This window comes from Zootoca vivipara, chromosome 16 (assembly GCF_965207765.1).
Source record: "Zootoca vivipara chromosome 16, rZooViv2.hap1.1, whole genome shotgun sequence".
In the NCBI taxonomy this organism is placed as follows: domain Eukaryota; kingdom Metazoa; phylum Chordata; class Lepidosauria; order Squamata; family Lacertidae; genus Zootoca; species Zootoca vivipara.
Window position 1 is genome coordinate 34,213,765 of NC_142599.1, and position 21,586 is coordinate 34,235,350.

A 21,586-nucleotide genomic window follows, 5' to 3' on the forward strand; every position below is an offset into this window, starting at 1 on the left:
AAAAACCTGAAGCTTTCCTTTTAGGAATTCTAGGTGCCGAAATCCCACGGGAACAGAAAAGGCTATTTATGTATGTGACTACAGCTGTGTGGATGTTACTGGCCCAAAGATGGAAAGAAGATAAAAGTCCCTACCAGAGAAAAATGGCAGGTGAAGTTAATGGACTGTGCTGAAAAGGCTAATATGACCGAAAGAGTAAAAAATCAGAAAGACAGGGGAGGGTAGAAGTCCAGGAGATTCCCTGGAATCTAGTTTTTCTGTTGTATATGTGACTGTAAGATTTCAACCTGAAAAACCAAATAAATAAATTTCTAAAAATAAAATAAAATAAATATACAGTATGCAGTTTCTTCCTCCTGCTGTATTTTATCCTCACAACCACCCTGTAAGGTACTGCAATCTGGGACGGGGGGAGAGAGCAAATGAGACTGACTGGCCCAAGGTAGATACCTGAAATGAGTCACAGAATCATAGAATTGTAGAGCTGGAAGGGACCCTGAGGATCATCTAGTCCAACCCCCTGCAATGCAGGAATATGCAGCTGTCCCTTACAGGGATCGAACCTGCAACCTTGGCATTATCAGCACCATGTTCTAACCGACTGAGCCACCCAGTGAGTCTACCCCTCTCTCTATGGCTGTAGACTGTTTTTAATCCTGAATTTCAAATTGTGGTAACCCGCCCAGGGACTTGCTGGAGAAGGGCGGGCAATCAATTTAACCCATGCCTCCTGCTACAATTTCTACTCACGCCAGCCTTGTGAGGTAGGATAGGCTGAAAGAAGATGGAGAGGCACTAGCCCAGAGGTCGGCCACCTAAGGCCCGTAGGCCGGAAGTGGCCCATGAGGGTTGCTTAACCGGCCCATGAGCAGCCCCCAAACTGAGCTGCCTGCTCGGCGAGTCCCTGCGCACTGCGCTAAACTGGCACAGCCCAGCACAGGGACTCTCTTCCGCGGCTCTGGAGATCGCTTCTGCGCGGGCGCGGTTTTCGGCCTCTGGGCAGGCGCAGACACAATAATTTCCGGCCCCGCGCTACGCCGGTCTGGCCCACAAAGGATCTCCGCGGGAGTGATCCAGCCCGTGTCCGGCAAGCCTTGCCAACCCCTGCAGTAGCCCAAGGTTTGGTAGCCGCTCCCCTGGTATCCCATCCCCATTCTCACCAATGACCGACATGCGCTTGCGGACGTTGTTGAAGTCCAAGATGGCCAGAAGCTGGTAGGTGACGGGCCGCCCCAGCTCCTGGATCACGATGGTCTTTGGGGTGCGTCCGCGGAAAACGAAGCCAAAGTTGCGGGAGGCGGTCACCAGGGCGCCCTCATCGGGGGACTGGGCTTTGTAAAACAACTCCCCTGTTTGGGTAAAGAGGAAGAAGAGAGAGAGAAATATGAAACTGGCGCTGCAAAATGGCTCCTGAAATACAAGAGACCGCCATCAGCATTGGCACTCTGCGGACTCCTGAAGACACACCTGCTTCGCTCCTGTTGTCGTTTTAACTGCTTTTAACTTGCTGGAATAGCTCAGTTGTTGGGTTAAAGTCCCGCGTTGGGCTAGACCAGGCATCCCTAAACTCGGCCCTCCAGATGCTTTGGGACTACAACTCCCATGATCCCTAACTAACAGGACCAGTGGTCAGGGATGATGGGAACTGTAGTCCCAAAACATCTGGAGGGCCAAGTTGGGGGATGCCTGGGCCAGACGACCCTCATGTCCCTTCCACCTCTACAATTCTACCCATTTAATAGTTATGCTTCTTAAACCGCTTCATCACATGTTTTAGTTGAGGGTGGTTTCAGCACATCAAGCAGTATATAAATTAATCAATAAAACCAACAGCTGCACCAACTCAGGCGATAATCTGCTTTACCACCCACCCTCAAAGTACTTCTCCGCAAGTGGATCCTTACAGAGAAAACGAAGGGCACCATTTGCTCAGGGCGGCCGCTATGGGGCCTTTACCACTCAGAGGTTGGGGGTGGGAGCCTCAGCCGCAGGGGAGGAAATGTGCCCCCCCCCCAAAAAAACCTTCTCTGTCTGGCTCATGGGATGCTCCTCAAGCCACGCCCTGTCTTCCTTCCTCTCATTGGTCTTGCTTGCCTGGTGTGTGTAAGCAACCTTTGCCTATCTAGACTATACAAAAGTATAAAAGGTAAGAGTCACATCCCTTGCTTCACCCCCTTTTGCCTCTGTCCCCACCCAGGTTGTTCAGGAAGCAATGTGGCCTTGGGATGTGGGGGAAGACTCGTGTGTGTGTGTGTGTGTGTGTGTGAGTGAGTGAGTGAGTGAGAGAGAGATTTTTATTAAATTTTCTGTTCTACAATTTAGAATATTCATTTAAAATGTCACCGACTTCCCTTCTCCTCTTTCCATGGTTCATTTTGCATATTAAATAAATCCCTGCATATTTTACATAAACTAAACCATTCGGTATTTCCATTATTACATCCATCAAAACTTATTTACCCTGTTGAATTTATCTTAATGCTGCCAACGTTTTCAAGTGTGCACAATTTCTCCCCACATATTCAATAAACACTTTCCAATCTTCTCTAAACGTATGTTCTTCTTGCTCTCTTATTCTATATGTTAGGTCTAGAAGCTGCGCATATTTCATCAGTTTAAGTTGCCATTCCTTGCTCGTTTTCCATTTCTGGGCTAACAGAACATAGGCCACTGTAGTGGCAGACATCAACCACCTTTTTTGACACCTGGGAATTTCCATTTGAATTATCCCCAACAAAAAGGACTCTGGGTGTGGTTGTTGTTTTTGGAAAAGTGCTTTTAAATATTTTTTTCAATTCATTATGAATTATTTCCCAATACTCTTTTACCCTGTTACAGGTCCACCACATATGAAAGAAGGCCTCACTGCATCTCCAGCACTTATCTGATTCAGTCTTCTACATCTTAGCAAGCCTAAAATTAAAGGTAAAGGACCATTAGGTCCAGTCGCGGACAACTCTGGGGTTGCGGCGCTCATCTCACTTTATTGGCCGTGGGAGCCGGTGTACAGCTTCCAGGTCATGTGGCCAGCATGACTAAGCCACTTCTGGCGAACCAGAGCAGCACACGGAAACGCCGTTTACCTTCCCGCCAGAGCGGTACCTATTTATCTACTTGCACTTCAATGTGCTTTCGAACTGCTAGGTGGGCAGGAGCTGGGACCGAACAACGGGAGCTCACCCCGTTGTGGGGATTCGAACCGACAACCTTCTGATAGGCAAGCCCAAGAGGCTCAGTGGTTTAACCCACAGCGCCACCTGCATCCCCGTTAGCAAGCCTAATTGGAGTTAAATACCATCTGCAAATCATTTTCAAGTATTGCTCCTTCAAGGAATAACATGCTGTAAACTTCAGAAGACTCTCCATCCCTTGTAGCAGGGCCAACATCGCCTCCTCTTCCCACACCCACACCCCCATTTTTTAAAAGACCCTGATCCCAACCTGGGCTCTTCTCCTCGGACATGACCGTGTGGCAGAGGGAGAGGAGGCGGAAGAACTCGTGCACATGAGGGTCGCCGAGCTTGACTGCTTCCAGCAGCGCCGCATCCCAGAAGGTGAACTTGGGGTCCGCCAGGGGATTGAAAGAGAAGTCCACCGGTTCCGTTTTCTGGGGGAGGTGGGGAGAGAAGAGGAGAAGAAAGGGTTAAAAACAGTGGTGGCCGGGTGAGTGTGGGGACTGGTAGGGTGGGAGGCCAGGAGCTCGACAGTAGGGGGCGCCAGAGGCAATGGCAGGTGGGTTTTCGCCCCCATTCCCCTGCTCCTGATCCCTGCTGAGTTCTCACATGATCAAAACTGAGAGGAAGGAGGGGGAAGATGCTGGGAGGGAGACACACCTCCTGGACTGGATGTAAGAAAGGCGGCAGGCAGGTGAGGAGTTGCCGGAGAGCCGAGTGAAGCTGGTGGGGCATAGCCCCATTTGCCCAAAGAGAACAGCCTCCCATGGCCAGCAATATCACCCAAGATAATAATTGCCTATTTTTTGAGGCTATTATTGGATTGTTGTAATTGAAAACTAATACAAATTATTATTAAAAATTAATAATGCCTATTTTGACGAGGGCTAATGGGGGGCATATAAAAAGCCACCCTACATAAACTTTTTTTGGGGTGGGGGGATTTGCAGCGAAGGTTTCATTTGGTCCACATTTTTAAGTCACTGGGACCACATTCGTGCTTCCAGGACAAATATGCCACTCGAAATACAAAAACTCCTACTTTCGAACGAAGGATTTTCATCCTCCAGACGGGACATTGGGGAGTTTAAGATTAATCTTTCTCTTAATAGATTGTAAGCTCATCGGGGCAGGGACTTTGTCCTTTTGCGCGCTGTGGAATGCCATGCATCCTAATGGGAGTATATAAATTAATTAGGTGACCATTATCACTGTTATTATTCCCGATAATAGGTGCCAGCTCTGCGGGTGGGTCTTTCCGCCACCACTTTCCTTCCCCCTCCCCGCCCCCTGGGGTTCTGTACTGCATGCCTCCCCTTAATTAAACCCCTTTCTCCGCTCCTTTCTGCCATCCATCCCGTCGCCGAGATTCTCCCACAGCTCCTACCTCTCCGAGCTCAGCCTTGTAACCCAGAACGTCCAGGACATCACCTGCGAGACAGAGAAAAATAAAGAGCGAGGGTTACGACCTTTTACAGGTCCACCACATATGAAAGAATGGACCCTCAACCTCAGCACTATTCAGTCTTCTACATCTTAGCAAGCCTAAAGGTAAAGGTAAAGGGACCCCTGACCATTAGGTCCAGTCGTGACCGACTCTGCGGTTGCGGCGCTCATCTCCCGTTATTGGCCGAGGGAGCCAGCGTACAGCATGACAAAGCCGCTTCTGGCGAACCAGAGCAGCACACGGAAATGCTGTTTACCTTCCCACCGGAGTGGTACCTATTTATCTACTTGCACTAGACTATTCCTTCTCCTAGATGGGCTCCCTTTCCAGGCGGACGAGCCCCATCTGCTCCTCACTTCCCTCTACAGCATGTGCAGAAACTGCTTTCTTGAACATCGGGCTCATTATTGGTCTTGTCTGTTCAATCCGCTGGAATCTGTCTTCACATGCAGTGGAAGTCCCTAACTCACCGGGGTTTGAGACCCATTGGCTACCCTTCCCTCAGCTTGAATAGTACAGTGGTACCTTGGTACTCGAACGGCTTGGCTCCCGAATAAATTGGCTCCCAAACGCTGCAAACCCGGAAGTAAGTGTTCTGGTTTGTGAACATTTTTCAGAAGCTGAGCGTCCAACGTGGCTTCCGCTTGAGTGCAGGAAGCTCCTGCAGCCAGGCGAAAACCGCACCTTGGTTTTCGAATGGTTTCGGGAGTCAAACAGACTCCAAGAACAGATTAAGTTCGAGAACCAAGGTAGAGAAGAAGAAGAAGAAGAAGAAGAAGAAGAAGAAGAAGAAGAAGAAGAAGAAGAAGAAGAAGAAGAAGAAGAAGAAGAAGAAGAGAAGAAGAGGAGGAAGAAGAAGAAGAAGAAGAAGAAGAAGAAGAAGAAGAAGAAGAAGAAGAAGAAGAAGAAGAAGAAGAAGAAGAAGAAGAAGAAGAAGACGACGTGTGATCCTGTCCTCTGGGGTATTAGCCACCCCTCCCAATTTGGTGTCATCTGCAAACTTGATCAGGATGCCCTCAAGCCCATCATCCAAGTCATTGATAAAGATGTTGAATAAGACTGGGCCCAAGACAGAACCCTGTGGCACCCCACTAGTCACTTCTCTCCAGGAGAGAAGTGTGGTGGAGTCTCCTTCTTTGGAGGTCTTTAAGCGGAGGCTTGACGGCTATCTGTCAGGAATGGTGTTTCCTGCTTGGCAGGGGGTTGGACTGGATGGCCCTTGTGGTCTCTTCCAACTCTATGATTCTATGATTCTACGATTCTAAGAAGAAGAACCAATAACAGCAACTTTTTTATTAAAAAAACCTAGTCATAATGACAACAAAACTGGTTTCGAACCCGGTGCCTGAATTTTGGGCCACCTGGCTTACCGTAGCTGCGCCCGTTCACCGAGCACTTGCTGAAGACCATGATGTTCTGGGTGAGGGTACCCGTCTTGTCAGAGAAGATGTACTCCACCTGCCCCAGCTCCTCATTCAGGGTCGTGGTCCGGGCCTCGGCCGGCGTGCACCTCTTCACGCAATACATCTTCTTATCCCAGTTGATGAAGTAGCTGTGCCCGAGGCGAATCACCTCCACGCTGCACAGACACGGGAGGAGGAAGAGGTTAGCGCAGGGCTAGAAACCAACCTGTGGCACCAAGGTAAAATTCATTCCCCCACTCTCTTTTTTTGCCTCTGGCCCAGACTACCACTGGCACGTGGCCCTCGGAAACATGCCCTCGGGTTCCTTGCCTCTGGATTGGGCCCAGGGCCTGGAGAGATCCACCAAATGTCCCCTGGCCTGCCTGGAGGCTCCCCGAAACCACAGATTTACAGACAGGTGGGTGTAAAAGCTGCTCTGAACCCGCAGGATAGAAATCCAAAGAATGAACAAAGAAACAAACAGAAGCACCAAGAAATGAGAGGAAGACCTGGGAATCGGCTGGTCACAGGCCTTAAACACTCTCCCCTACCAGGGTTTGGGGGAAGGGGCGGAAAGATAGATTACACCTTATAGAAAAACAGGAAGCTGCCTCATATTGAGTCAGGTCATTTGGTCCATCTAACTCAGTACAAGCCACTCCGCATTTACAAGTGACATATTTGCACGCAACTGTGCACACTTGCAGTACCAGGAACCTGGAAATAGGGAGTACCCTGGCTTGCGAAGAAGGTAAAGGACCCCCAGATGGTAAAGTCCAGTCAAAGGCAACTATGGGGTTGCAGCACGCGTCTTGCTTTCAGGCCAAGGAAGCCGGCGTTTCTGGGTCATGTGGCCAGCATGACTAAACCGTTTCTGGCGCAATGGAAACCAGAGCGCACGAAAACGCCATTTGCCTTCCCGCCGGAGCAGTACCTATTTATCTACTTGCACTTTGGCGTGCTTTCGAACTGCTAGGTTGGCAGGAGCAGGGACCGAGCAACGGGAGCTCACCCCGTCGCGGGGATTCGAACCGCCGACCTTCTGATCGGCAAGCCCAAGAGGCTCAGTGGTTTAGACCACAGTGCCACCCGCATCCCCTGGCTTGCGAGCAGACTCTCCAGAGCCCAAAGGTGGAGGCCTTACTGCTTAACACATGAGCAAGCCCCACTGCCCCCCAGGCATGTGCGTGCCAGAGGGGCAGCAGGGGTTTTCTTAACCAGCTCCGCTGATGGGCAGGGAAGCTGCTTCCCTGTGGGTCAGCTGTACAAGCTGGGGATGTCATTGGGATTGAACCCGGGTCCTTTGACAAGCAAAGCAGTTGCTCTATCACTGAGCTATGGCCTTCCCTTAAAAATAATTGCTTGTGGAATTGAACTAAGAGAAATCCCAGGAAGCTGACTTAGACAGGTGTATCACCCAGCTCAGCATTGTCAACACTGACCGGCAGAGTCTCTCCAGGTGTTAAGGCAGGAGATGCTCCCATCTGTACCTGGGAGATGCCAGGAATTGAACCTGGGATCTTCTGCATGCTCTAACCACTGAGCTACATGCCTTATGCAGCTCACCGGATTTTATGGAATGGATCATCCCACTCACCCCCTACCTCACCGTAAGCTGCAAGGACCCAAGCAGGGCGGGAAGAGGGATTTGGGGTGGCGGCGCATGCTCTTACCTGGGGGCTAAGGGTGTGAGGGAGAAAGAGAAATTCGTGCTAAAGAATCCAAAAGAAAAAGAGAAATTAAACCAACCGAAAAGAGAACAGACACAGATAGCAGGGTTGCAGGCAGGGAGAAAATAAGATGAAACCCAAAAACAGAAATGTGGCAGTGCAGAGATCAGGACATACTAAACGTGGATGACAGAGGCATCATTAGGAGAAGGTGGGATGAGCACAGCAGATCGTTCCTGGTAATAGCATCCGCATAGAATCACAGACTTGTAAAGCTGGAAGGGACCCAAAGGTCATCTAGTCCAACCCCCTGCAATGCAGGGGTCTCAAAACATGGTCACCCATCCAACTTGAAACCACACCGGACCCTGCTTAGCTTTGCAAAGCTGCAAGCAGCTTCATTGCTACACCACTAGGAGGATCCAAAGTCTCAATTCCATCTCCTCCTGAAGTTGTAGGCGGGTTTTGAGTCAGCACAAGCTCCAGTTGCAATCTCAGCTCAGCTGTGAACTTGTTGGAGGTGAAGCGGTAGGCAAGTCACTCGACCTCAACCTTCCCCATCTGTAATAGGGGTGTAATAAATGCTGGCATGTCTTACAGGGGTTGATGCAAGGATTGTGGGCCTGTATTACGTAGGGGCCGTGCCTGCACGAAGCTGCAGAAGGCTCAGTCTCACTGACCCTTTCTGTTTGCAAGGAGGAGAATGGGAGAGTTCGCTTTCATTTTTAGACACCTTGCAGTTTGTCGTGACATCCAAAACAGGGCAGATTACCGCCAGTTGAAACTACGCGCAGCAGAAACAAGCTACCTCCAAAACCTAGTTTATTAATAATAATAATAATAATAATAATAATAATAATAATAATAATTATTATCTATACCCCGCCCATCTGGCTGGGTTTCCCCAGCCTTTCTGGGCGGCTTACAACCGAATATTAAAAACAGTACAGCATCAAACATTAAAAACTTCCCTAAACAGGGCCGCCTTCAGTTGTCTTCTAAAAGTAAATTAGTCGCTGGCTTGTTTTCCCTAACCATGGTTAAGATTATCCATGGTTAAGACTAACCATGGTTAAGACTAACCACGGTTAAGACTAACCATGGTTAAGATTAACCACAGGCCCTTTTTAACAAGTCAAGGCAACCATACGTCAGGCATGTACCCCAATATATTATGACCCCCTTATTGAGCTACTGAGAATATTGAAAGGCACATCCCATTACCGCTAGGAATTATTAAGGGTGACAAAAACAGTGGGGGAGTAACGCAAGTAATAGAGAAAATTTAAATGAAAGTGATGTGTTAAAGTTTTGGAAGTTGTTTTTTATTAACTATGGTGCAAATGAAATGTATATTTCTTTTTTTTGTATAGATTTTAATATTAATAAAGATTTTTTTGCAAAAAAAAAAAAACAGTGGGGGGGAGAAGAGCATCTCAAAATACCTGACGTAGAGGGAGATGGGGACGACCGTGTTCAGGATGATGATGTAGGACCAGAAGGAGAGGAAGCCAGAGAAAAAGGCACTGTCGACCGCCTCGTCCCAGGGCAGGTAGATCTGGAAGCAGGCGCCCACCTCGTACTCCCAGATGGAGTTGCCGATGGCCAGGATGACGCCCATGCACACAAGAAAGCCGAAGATCTGCCGGAGAAGGTGCACAGAGTATTGAAAGCAGACCAATAAAACACGCAAAGAGAGGGCAGAATCTTCTAGGCTCAGGCAGAACGGGAGGGGAGACTCCTTGCTTAAAAACTGTGAGGAGAAGGGAGTCCTCCTGTGGCCCAATGGGTCAGTGCATCCGGCTGTTAACCAGAAGGTTGGTGGTTCGAGCCCACCCAGGGACGGCTGCAGGCAGAATCCCTGTATTGCAGGGGGTTGGACTAGATGACCCTGGGAGGATCTCACCCAACTCTAAATTCTAGGAAGGGAGGGATGGAGCGGGGAGCTTACCTACCCAAAGCACCAAGGTGTTCATCAAGCGGTCAATGCTCGTTCTCTTGAATTTCGTGCGGCCGCTGTTCTGCATCAGTTTGGTGTCTGGGCCTGGAGGAGCCAGAGAAATAAACATACAGGAGGAACGTGAACTAATTCACAGTAAGTTGACCCCAGCATTTAAAACATCTGCAATGGCGATGACTGGCAAATGGAGATGACGGACTTTATGGAACTTGCCGAAATGACTGGGAGACACCGCGACCGGGAAGAAGAGGAGGTGGAGGAAGATTGGAAGAAATTTAAGTTATATCTTGAAAAATATTGTAATATTTAATATCCCTTAGGGAGTGTTGGAGGCTGTCGGTGTAAATATAGGGAATAGGTTACGTTTTTATAATTTATTTCTTTATATATACATATATGTATAGTTAGATTTCAAGGAGGTATTGAATTTTGGAATTGCCAAAGATGATTTGACATGAAATTCGGAGGGACGGGATTGGGGGGAGTTATTTACCACTGTTTTAAAAAAATTCTGAATTTATAAGAAATATTTTTGTTTGTTTCATGTTTGTTTGTTTTATTTTGTAAAATGGATAAATATTATTGTAAAAATAAAATAAAATAAAACATCTGCACTGGCTGCCCATCTACTCCCGAGCCAGGCCCCAGGTTCTTGTCTTAAGTTACGAAGCCCCAAACAAATTAAGATCCAAGGTTACTGCTTTGAGGACTTGCCCCTGTAACAATGTAAATTTCCTGCATTGGGCTAGATCAGGCACGTCCAACTAGGTTTTTTAGGGGGAGACACCAGAGTTGTTGAGCATTTTTTTCCCTTTCCTTTTTATTTTATTTTTTTGGGGGGGAATAACGATCGCTAAGGATCCAGCTATCGACCAGGATTGACCAGGAACACCCTGCGATCTACCAGTAGATCACGATTGACCAGCTGGTCATGCCTGGCCTAGATGACCCTTGGGGCCCCTTTCAACTCTACAATTTTATGGTTCCATGAAATGAAATAAGTAAGTCAAGGGTGGGGGGCACAGACTTCCCCCCCCCATTGTTGTGACAGGGACCTTGTGAAACGATTCACCCTCTTTTCAACCACATCCTGACAGAACTTCAGGAGGCCATGAGAGATCAGGTGGGGGAGGGATAATAACCCGCCTCCCTTTTCCCTTGTGTGTTGGGTCTTTCCAGATTGTGCATCGAAGGGCAGCCTGATTTTGGGGGTGGTTTGTGGGGAGGCAAGGTGCTCTGGGTGAGGCTCCTTGGCTGAAGAGCAGCGTATGAAGCGCTGTAAGGAAAAGTGAAATCAGCTGAAAATAACCTCACGCACCTGCGAAGATGACAAGACCAAAACACCACTCTGTATTGCGGAGGACGCAGCCACGAAGCAGCATATTCTGGTTGCTCAAGGGGTGCTTGCTGTCCTTCCAGTAGAGCGTCCCGCTGAACTTGTCCAACTTATTGTTGGGCGGCTCGCAGATCACCTCCCCTGAAGTCAAAAGGCATCAATTCATAACAAAATCCCCAGCCGGAAGTAACTTACTTACATTTCCTCCAAGCGAGGAAATGCAAAGATCGCTTTTGCTGGGTGCAGCAAGCAGAGGCTGGAGGTGCCCACTGGGTGCTAGGTGGGGAGCCCAACAGCAGGTGGCGCAAGAGCCAATGGGAGACTAAGAGGAAGAGGGAGCTCAGCTATTCATGGTCCACCTAAACGGCCTCGGTCCAGTATACCTGAAGGAGCATCTCCATCCCCATCATTCAGCCCGGACACTGAGGTCCAGCGCCAAGGGCCTTCTGGCAGTTTCCTCACTGCGAGAAGTGAGGTTACGGGGAACTAGGCAGAGGGCCTTCTCGGTAGTGGCGCCCGCCCTGTGAATGCCCTCCCGTTAGATGTCAAGGAAATAAACAACTACAGTGGTACCTCAGGTTAAGAACTTAGTTCGTTCCATTCTTAACCTGAAACTGTTCTTAACCTGAGGTACTACTTTAGCTAATGGGGCCTCCCGCTGCTGCCGTGCTGCCGCCGCGCGATTTCTGTTCTCATCCTGAAGCAAAGTTCTTAACCCGAGGTACTAGTTCTGGGTTAGCGGAGCCTGTAACCTGAAGCGTCTATAACCCGAGGTATGACTGTACTGTATTGGACTTTTAGAAGACATCTGAAGGCAGCCCTGTTTAGAGAAGCTTTTGATGTCTGATGTTTTATTGTATTTTTAACATTCTGTTGGGAGCTGCCTAGAGTGGCTGGGGAAACCGAGCTGGATGGGCAGGTATAAATAAGAAATTTATTAATCATCATCATGATCATCATCACTTTGACGAGGATTTCTACTCCAACCACAGCAAGGTCTAAACAGGTTCATTCTTCATTTCCTCCTTTTTCCCCTTGCTGAGCTTGCAGGTGCCCTCAGTCACTTTTCGAATTCAGCGAAAGTTCAGATCTGGAAGATCTCTGGGGCAGAGACTTATCTGGTCGGAGTTTTATTGAGGATGGCCCCCCATGCCCTCCTCCCATTCCCTCAGCATTTTATAATGTAAGCTTCCTGGGGCAGGGACCCGTCCCTTTGCACTCTGCAAAGCACTAGTGGCACCAGGCAAAACGGAGGTGGGGAGCGTTTCTCAGCCCCAAGAGACAAAGGACTCGGCCCAGGCAGGGGGAAACACACTCAAGGAGGGAGGGGCCAGTTAGGAAAACCTGCATGCTCTCCGTCCCATGCAAAATCACGCCGCCGCCCCCCCCACTCACCATCAAAGTGCGCAAGCTTGCTGGTGTCACTCAGCTCCGACGTCACTGGGATGGCCTGACGGACCTTCATGTTGGTCTCCCTGGAGGCAAAAGAAGCATTAAGCATGGAGAGGTGGGGGGGGAGGGCAAGGAGCAGGCCCAGGCGCCTAGGTCCTGGATCCCTGCCCGGGGGGGTTAGTCCTCGCACTCAAGCCTACCCCCAATGAGAAGAGGCACGGTAAGAACCTATGAAATGCCCTGGCGGATCAGGGATCCAAGAGGCACAGCGTCCTGCTCCTCACAGATGTCTCCAGAAAGGCCTAAAGGCAGGCAGGAAAAGCCTACGGCCAGGTGGCGGCTGGTTTACCAACCTCCCCCATCAGCAACTGACATTCCGACAGACTGTGTCTGAACAGGGAGGCTCCGCCGAGCTCGCTCCCATTCGTTTGCCCATTTACAAACCGCTTCACGGGCAAAATCTTAAAATGTTTTGATTGAAAGGCTGAGATTCTATTTTGCTGCCAATGGCATATTATAGAACGTAGAAAGTCTCTATTCTTTTCTAATATATATATTTGGACCTGAGTTATAACCATGAAGAGCCTTGTTTAAACGTAAATGGGATGAATGAAATGAACTAGGTAAGCGGTTTGGATCCCCTTGGAAGAAAAACAGCTGACACGCTAAAAACAGCCACCCTATGGAACTCCCTGCCTCTTGACAAGAGCCAGCCACCTTCACTTTTCTGCACCCGCTAAAAACATTTTTGTTTAAGCAAGCCTATCCAGACATGTGGAACGTGTACATGTGCTTCAATTTGGTTTTCACATTATCGGTTTTAATTATTTTTGGAGGTTTCAAATTGTTGCTTTGCTTTCTTACCGATAATGTTCTATTCCTCTTGTAAACTGCTTTGGGGTTTTGTTTTTACAATTAAGCAGTACAGTCCTACCTCGGGTTAGACGCTTCAGGTTGCATATTTTCAGGTTGCATCCTGCGCCGGACCCAGAAGTACCCGAACGGGTTACTTCCGGGTTTTGGTGCTCGCGCATGCACAGAAGTGCTAAATCACGCTTTGCACATGCACGCTGAATCGCAACCCGCACGTGCGCAGATGCGTCGCTGCAGGTTGCGAACGCTGCAGGTTGTGAACGTGCCTCCCGCATGGATCACGTTTGCAACCCGAGCGTCCACTGTATATTGATTTTATATGGGGGGAGGAAATAAAGTATCATTTTATTCATTTAGTTCGTGCATATCCCACCTTTTCTTCCAAGGAACTCAAGGTGGTGGAAATCATACAATTGTGGAGTTGGAAGGGACCCCGAGAGTCCTCTAGTCTGACCCCCCTGCAATGCACGAATCTCAAATATAAAACGTTTTACTATGTTTCATATGTGCTGTGAAGTTGCCCAAAGTGCCTGAGGAAGCCCAGGCAGAGTACAAATAAAATATAAAATAATATAAAATATAAAGTAACTAAAGCATCCAGGATGGATAGCCCGTTGGTCTCTAAGGTGCTACTGGAAGGAATTTTTTTATTTTGCTTTGACTACGTCAGATCAACACGGCTACCTACCTGTAACAGAACTATAGTATACATGGTTCTCCCTCCTCCCAATTTTATCCTCGCGACAACCCTGTTTGGTAGGGTTAGGCTGAGAGGCTGCGACTGGCCAAGCGACCTTCGGGGCTGAGCAGGGATTTGAACCCTGGTCTCTTCCAGTCCCTAGTCTGGCACCTTAACCACTGCACCATGCTAGCGGTCACACCCCGATGGAGACCCCCCACCCAAATGAGCAGACACCTGCTTCAATGCGTAAACCCAACAGCGCAAGGCTCGCTTTCCGAGACGGAGGATGGCAGCCCCCTCAACTGCCCCAACTGCTGAGGGAAGAGCATGGGAAACAGATCTCCACTCACCCGTCCAGCTCTGCCGTTTCGATGTAGCAAAGTCCGTGAGGTTCGCTGCTGGACAAGAGGAGCAAGTCAGCCTGGGGAGAGAAGAGGAGGAAAGAGGCTGAAACAGCAAATATCAGCCACAGAGGCTGTGCCTGAATTCACACAAATGTGCAGACTGCACCCTTTATATTCCTAATCCAGTGGTTCTCAAAGAGCAGGCATTCCCAAACTTCGGCCCTCCAGATGTTTTGGCCTACAACTCCCATGATCCCTAGCTAACAGGACCAGTTGTCGGGGAAGATGGGAATTGTAGTCTAAAACATCTGGAGGGCCGAAGTTTGGGAATGCCTGGTATAGTGAACCACACTGGTATTGGCAAGAGAGTGGGGGGAAGGCGTCAAATGCATTTAAATACATTGTCAAGTGCAATTTTCCGAAATGACACTAGACAGCGACAGTGAGCTATGCCAAATTCAATGTATTTTTCAAAACGTTTTTTAAAAAAGCATTTTCACAGCATTTTTTAATATGTGTGTAGATTCCACCTAAGAGTCTCGTGTTCCACCGACTGAGCTATCCATGATACTATATAGTATAGTATCAAAATAATCTCTCTTTTTTGCGGAATATGGATAAATGCATTTTCAAAACAAGAACAAGAACATTGGCTATTCTACATTTGTTGTGAACAGGGATTTTCAACTCTGACAAATAACAATTTTGTTATTTATACCCCGCCCATCTGCCTCGGTTGCCCCAGCCACGGGAAGATCAGAAAAGAGAAAGGTTTCTATGTGTGGATGAGGAAATGAGTGTTTGCTTGTCTCAAATTAGACCTAATATACATTAGATTACCTGGCAAAAGCAAGCTCACAACTCTCATTGAGTTTGTATACATACTTAAGGTACGTATGCAAGAGGGTCATTTAGAATTTTGGAAATGAGTCATGTACTTATGTGGCTGTGTTGTTTTATACTTTCTGGATGTCTTACGATCATATTATAAAGTTGTTGTGTTCTGTGTTACTAGTAGTTGTTTGTTTTGTTCTTTGTTTCACAAAGTATTTCTCATTGATTAAAAAAACTGTGGGACACAAGCAAATTCTTACTATGAGAGTGTGGCCCAGAGGGGAAAAGTTTGAGAACCACTGTCCTAATCTCTCAGTATAGGGACCACAAAGGCTACGTTATAATTTAGGAACACAGAAAGCTGCCTTATACTGAATCAGACCATTGGTCCATTTACCTCAGTATTGTCTGCACTGACTGGCAGCAGCTCTCTAGGATTTCAGGCAGGGAACAGTTCCCAGCCCTGCTAAGAGATGTGGCTGGCGACTGAACCTTCGGCACGCAAAGCAGGTGCTCTCCCACTGAGCAAAATAGTCCTTTCCCTGAAATTAAACTAAGGTTCCAGTCCTCATGGTTCTGTGCAAAGGTGTGATTTAAGAGGAACATAAGCAGGAGGCTCAGTGCAAGTCAGTCCATCTAGCTCCATATTGTCTACACTGACTGGCAGCAGCTATCCAGGGCAGGGAGAGTTCCCAGACCTACCTGGAGACCTTCTGCACACAAGGCAGGTGCTCTACTCGCCCTTCCCCAACATGGCTCACCAGACCTTTCCTTCATTCCCAGACTTGCAGGTACTTGTGGGTCTCACGCAGCTTAGTGGGGCAAACAGCACTGCGGGGCTCGCCTAGGACTCACCGCCACGAACTGGTTGTTCTCCAACTTTATGATGTCACCAACGCGAACGTTCATCCACTGTTCCTGACGGAGGCTGTAAGGACCAGGTGTGGGGAAGATTTGGAGAGAGGGGGTTGGCAGTGGAGAAAAAGGAGATGTGTCAAATGAAAGCAGGCAGACAAGCCCAACCCCACCAACCCCATCACTTAGATATATTCACTTCGATCAGGTGTGGGGAACCTCTGGCCCACCAGGTATGGTTGAACTACAACTCCCATCAGCCCCAGCCAACACGGTCAATGGCCAGGGATGATGGGAGTTGCAGTCCAGCATTCCCAACACTTGTTTTAACTCAAGGATGGGGAACCACCAATCGCAGGCTCCACCAATCGCAGGCTCCGGCTCCACCAATCACAGGCTCCGCCTCCACCAATCACAAGCTCCGGCTCCACCAATCACAAGCTCCAGCTCCACCAATCACAGGCTCCGGCTCCACCAATCACAGGCTCCGGCTGCCCCTACAGTTGGGCTCCCTGCCTTCTGCTCCATCACTCTCAATGGCCACCAACCACCCCGGGGTGTGTGGGTGTGTTCGTGACCCCCACAGCCCTCCAAATTTTGCTGGGCTCGAACTCACACCCTCCTCCTTGATCACTGCCCATGCTGGCTGGGGCTGAAGGGGGTCTTTTGAGTAAGTCCAGGCGCATCCCGAGGGCCACAGGATCCCCATCACCCATGGCTGGTCTGACCGCTCACCCAGAAATGCACCACAACCACCAATCCACAGTCGCCGTGGCAATACTCACATCCCATTGATCAGCACCTGAGACTGGCGATTGTTCACCTGGTTGTCACTCTTGTGGCGAAACTGCGGAGAGACAGCAAGATCGGAGAATCTTAAAGAGTTGGAAGGGACCCAAGGGTCATCTAGCCCAACCCCCTGCGGTGCAGAATGAAAGGAAGGTCCCCCGACACAATCGAGAGGGTCAGGCGATCAGGGGCCGCTAGTCACAATGGCTACGTTCTCCCTCCACCGCCGGAGGCAAAATGCCTCTGAACGCCACTTGCTGGGAATCGCAGAGTGGAGAGAGTTGCTCTCGCACTCAGGTCCTGCTTGCAGGCTTCCCAGAGGCATTTGGTTGGCCACTGTGAGAACAGGATGCTGGACTAGATGGGCCATGGGCCTGATCCAGCAGCCAGGATCTTCTTATGCCGAATTATATTCTTCTGCTTTGAGTGCAGAAGGTCCTAGGTTAAATCCCCAGGTAGAATCATAGAGTTGGAAAGGGCCCCCAAGGGTCATCTAATCCAACCCTAGTCAGAAAGTTCTTTCTAACGTTTAGTTGGAATCTCCTTTCTTGTTGTCTGAATCCATTGGTTTGGGTCCGACGCTCTGAGCAACAGAAAACAAGATTCCATGTGACAGCCACCTGAAGATGGCTATCCTATCGCCTCTCAGTCTCTCTTCCAGGCTAAACATGCCCAGCTCCTTCAAGCACTCCTCATAAGGCTTGGTTTCCAGACCCTTGATCATCTTGCTTGCCCTCCTCTGCACACCTTCCCAACCTGTCAATATTTTTCTTAAATTGTGGCACCCAGAACCGGGCACAGTATTCCAGGTGGCGTCTGACCGAGGCAGAATCGAGCGGTACTATGACTTGATCAGAACACTCGACTTCTGTTGATGCGACCTAGAACCGCTTTAGCCTTTTTTGCTGTTGCATCACACAGCTGGCTCAGGCTAAGCAGGTCTGGGTTTGGCCAGCACCTGGGGGGTTGACCTCCCCTTCCGAGGAACTTCCCCGCACGCTCCCGTGAGTTCCACGGCGAAAGAAAGGCAGGATGTGAATTCCGGGAAACCAAGGAAGCCCCGATAAGCGGTCCAAATCGCCACCAGCCCCAACCCAGGTCTCCCCTCTCCCCTCTGCCAAACTCCCCCCCCCTTTGCTTACGTAATCGTCGGTGGCATCCTTGACCGCCGTGATGGTAAGCACAAGAACCAAAGGCACTATGGTGGTGAACCACGAAAGGGAGGATATCTGTGGAATCAGCTGGGTGGAGGAAGACAGGCGAGAGGGTAAGTGAAGGCAGGGGAAGGAGAGGCGGCAAGGGTGCTTCTAGGGAGTCTCCTCCTCCCAAACCAAAACGCCGCCCATGTAACACTTCCAAATAAATTCCCCTCTTGCCCCGATATGAGAGTCCCGTGAACAGGCCGCACCTGGAGAATAAGGAGGAAGAGGAAGTAAGTGTTCGCCACTTCCTGGAACTGCTCAAAGAGGTTGATGGGCAGGAATGTGACCACATTGTACTTGGACGTCTTGATGCAGTTACTCTGTGGGGAGAGAGGAAAGGAAACAACATTAGATGGTCAAACTTGCAGGGAGCGCCTGTCTCCCTTCTGCCCCACAGCCAGCTTTTCCAGCAGTCCCCCACTCCAAAACTCCTCCAACAGATCTTCTCCGCCCTGTTTTCAACCCTTGGGGAAGGGCCGTCGAATCTGGCAGAGCATCTGCTTGGCAAGCAGAACAACCCGGGTTCAAGCCCCGATAATCTCCAGGAAGGGAAATCCTGAAGAGACGCTGCCTGTCAGTGCAGGCAATATGGAGGTAGGTGGACTCAGAGGTGATCTGTCTCGGCGCCTTCCTGCGTTCCTGTTTAAATCAGCCCCCCCCTTTTGTCCAGAACTGTGAGGACTACCAACTTCATTTTTTATTTGGTGGAAGGAGCGGCTGGAAAGGACATCGGAACAGGGGCCTGCTTTCTGCGTGCAAAAAGCCCCGGGTTCAATCCCTTCCCTTCCTGAAACCCTGGAAAATCACAGAATTTGTAGAATTGTAGATTTGGTCATCTGGTCCAACCCCCTGCCATGCAGAAATAAGATTGGTTACTGCCAATCAGTGTGGACAGTACTGAGCTAGATGGAACAGGCGTCTCGCTCAGTGCAAAGAAACGCCCTGTGCTGTTTGTTAATTCCCTGACGAATATAGTTGCACTGCTTTGCTGTTTTTATTAGTTACAGTTCAACACACTAGGGCATGCACAAGGTTGTGGGGATAATGTGCAGGTGGACTAGGAGCACAACTTACGGCTGGAGGGTAAAGACTCAAAATCTCTCTCTCCACCTTCGCTCCAGAAAGAAGAAAAAAATATCCCAAAGTTTCTTTTTCCGCCTTCCACACTTAACACTCTATTTATAACTGCTGAGCTGGCCTGTTGTCCCGGACAGGAAGTTATTCACAGACACACCCTAGCCAAGATACGAGGGGTCAAGCCCAGTCAGAAGCGGGGCAGTGGTGTGGGAAGAAGCTTCCAGAAAGCGGAAGGCAGATCAAGGTTTCCTGGGATTTCCCGCAAAACCACCCCCCCCAAAAAAAAATACTGAGCAGCAGTCGCCCCCCCACATGGGATGGGCAAATCTGATTCCATCTCAGTTCCTCATTTCCCCCCCCCCAATCTTAGTTCCAATTCTCCACATTCCCACATTCGTTTGTGGGTTTTGTTTCAAAGTTCCCTTGAAAATTCATCAGGGCTTTAGCGCAGAATATTCCTAACTCAAAACGGGATGTTCCGCAATGGAATATGCATCTTTGTAAGCTGCTTTTGCTGAAGTCAAATTTACAAGGCACACTCAATGGGCATTTTCGTGAGCTTGGTTTGGGAGAACGACGCTGCAAAATTCAGAGAACTGCAGATTTTGAAGGATGGCCGTGTTTCATTCTGTGCATCATTCCAGAAAGTGCAAATACAGTCATCCCTCATGTTGCGTCCGCTGCGGGTTGCGTTTTTCCAGGTTACAAACGCGGCGGACCCAGAAGTGTTTACTTCTGGGTTCCGCTGCACATGCGCAGAAGTGCTCTGTTGTGCTTTCGCGCATGCACAGAAGCACTCTATCGCGCTTTTGCGCATGTGCAAAAACGCCGCTTGGGTTGCGGAATTTTTCGGGGTGTGAATGTCACCCCGGAAGGGATCAGGTCCGCAACCCAAGGTACCACTGTAATAATAATAAAGGTAAAGGTAACGGGACCCCTGACCATTAGGTCCAGTCATGACTGACTCTGGGGTTGCGCGCTCATCTCGCATTATTGGCCGAGGGAGCCAGCGTATAGCTTCCAGGTCATGTGGCCAGCGTGACAAAGCTACTTCTGACAAACCAGAGCAGCACACAGAAACGCCGTTTACCTTCCCGCTGTAGCGGTTCCTATTTATCTACTTGCACTTTGATGTGCTTTCGAACTGCTAGGTGGGCAGGAGCTGGGATCAAGCAACGGGAGCTCAGCCCGTCACAGGGATTCGAACCGCCGACCTTCTGATCAGCAAGCCCTAGGCTCAGTAGTTTAACCCACAGCGCCACCTGGGTCCCTAATAATAATAATAATAATAATAAGTAATAATAATAAGTAATAATAATAATAAGTAATAATAAGTAATAATAATAATAAACAACTATTTACTTCTCACATTTATATCTCCCATTTTTCCCCAAGGAAATTTTAATCCAAAATTCTCCCACTCCTCATTCAACCCTCACAACAACCCTGTGAAGCAAATTAGGCTGAGAGGCAGTCACTGCCTCAAGGTCACACCCAGTGAGCTTCATGGCCCAGTGCGGATTTGAACCCTGGTCTCTCCCAGCTCCGAGTCCTACGCTCTTAACCACTACACTGTGGGTTAGCCTTCTAAATGCTTACACCCACCTCCCTAGAGCCCATCATCACCTCTCATATCCCCCCCCCAAAGAAAAGAAAAGTTATGGGTTCTTCCTTTTCTGTACCTAACTCCCCACAAAACCAAACTCCTCCCTTTCACACCCCTCTCTATGGGGCAGCCCCACGCCCCTCCTCTGCCCTGCCAACACTGATTTCATGTTACCACCCTTCCCTTCCCAGAAATTCCTCCCCACCCCCCCAGCCACAAACTCCTAACCCCATACTTACCGCATACTGGAACTTTTCGTTATACTCCCGGGCGTTTGCTTTCACCCGCCTTTCCTCCTCTGAAAACAGAGGCCAAAAATCAGCCGCCGGCATACAACCCCCACCCCCCCAAAAAAATCACCGTACCCCACTTTGCCAGGCTTACCGCCACCCCTCCTGCAGTTGCACCCCTGGCTTGTTAACCATTCCAAGCCAACACAAAGGGTAGCGGATTTAATAACCCGCTTCCCGACTGCATGAGATTGGCTGGCTCTCTTAATTCTTTGAATGCCCCCCACCACCACAAAAAAGCACCCCAGGAGTAGTAGCTTTCCCCCCCCCTCTGCCTGTCCCAAATACTGAAATAAAACTGCTCTGGGTTCCCCCATCCCCAATCCGTTGCTGGAACGGACTCGGTCCCCTTTTCCAAACTTGCGACTCTGGGCAGTCTCAGAAGCAAGGTCATTTGCGGGGATGGGGACGGGTGGGAAGGAGGGGTCGGGTATTCCTTTGGGTAAAAGGGGGGGCTCTCCTGTTGTCGTCCCCCTCCCAACAAAGAAAATCTAGTGCAAAGGAGAGCAGCCAGAGTGGTGATGGTGGGGGGGGGGAAGCAGGCGCGGTATGAGGTAATGTTTGTGGAGAGAACTGCAATGACAGCTATCTCCAAGGAGGTCGTGACAGGACAAAGGCTGGACGGGGATATTTGAGGAGCCCCCACCCCTCAA

General features: G+C 49.3%; 1 protein-coding gene across 3 annotated transcripts in view; it reads right to left on the reverse strand.

The window, feature by feature from the left end:
* The window catches only part of ATP8B2 (ATPase phospholipid transporting 8B2), a 70,967-nt gene that overhangs the window by 16,556 nt on the left and 32,825 nt on the right, over window positions 1-21,586 (reverse strand). For all 3 annotated transcript variants that reach the window (XM_088659174.1, XM_035098904.3, XM_035098901.3), the window contains 14 exons: window positions 20,883-20,941; window positions 18,167-18,280; window positions 17,901-17,999; window positions 16,755-16,816; window positions 15,970-16,042; window positions 14,287-14,357; window positions 12,385-12,464; window positions 10,972-11,130; window positions 9,649-9,737; window positions 9,139-9,335; window positions 5,991-6,199; window positions 4,561-4,604; window positions 3,442-3,607; window positions 1,161-1,349 (listed from right to left, as the gene is read on the reverse strand). In XM_088659174.1, coding sequence (XP_088515300.1) covers window positions 1,161-1,349; window positions 3,442-3,607; window positions 4,561-4,604; window positions 5,991-6,199; window positions 9,139-9,335; window positions 9,649-9,737; window positions 10,972-11,130; window positions 12,385-12,464; window positions 14,287-14,357; window positions 15,970-16,042; window positions 16,755-16,816; window positions 17,901-17,999; window positions 18,167-18,280; window positions 20,883-20,941 — 1,611 coding nt within the window. The remainder of the gene's footprint in view (window positions 1-1,160; window positions 1,350-3,441; window positions 3,608-4,560; window positions 4,605-5,990; window positions 6,200-9,138; window positions 9,336-9,648; window positions 9,738-10,971; window positions 11,131-12,384; window positions 12,465-14,286; window positions 14,358-15,969; window positions 16,043-16,754; window positions 16,817-17,900; window positions 18,000-18,166; window positions 18,281-20,882; window positions 20,942-21,586) is intronic.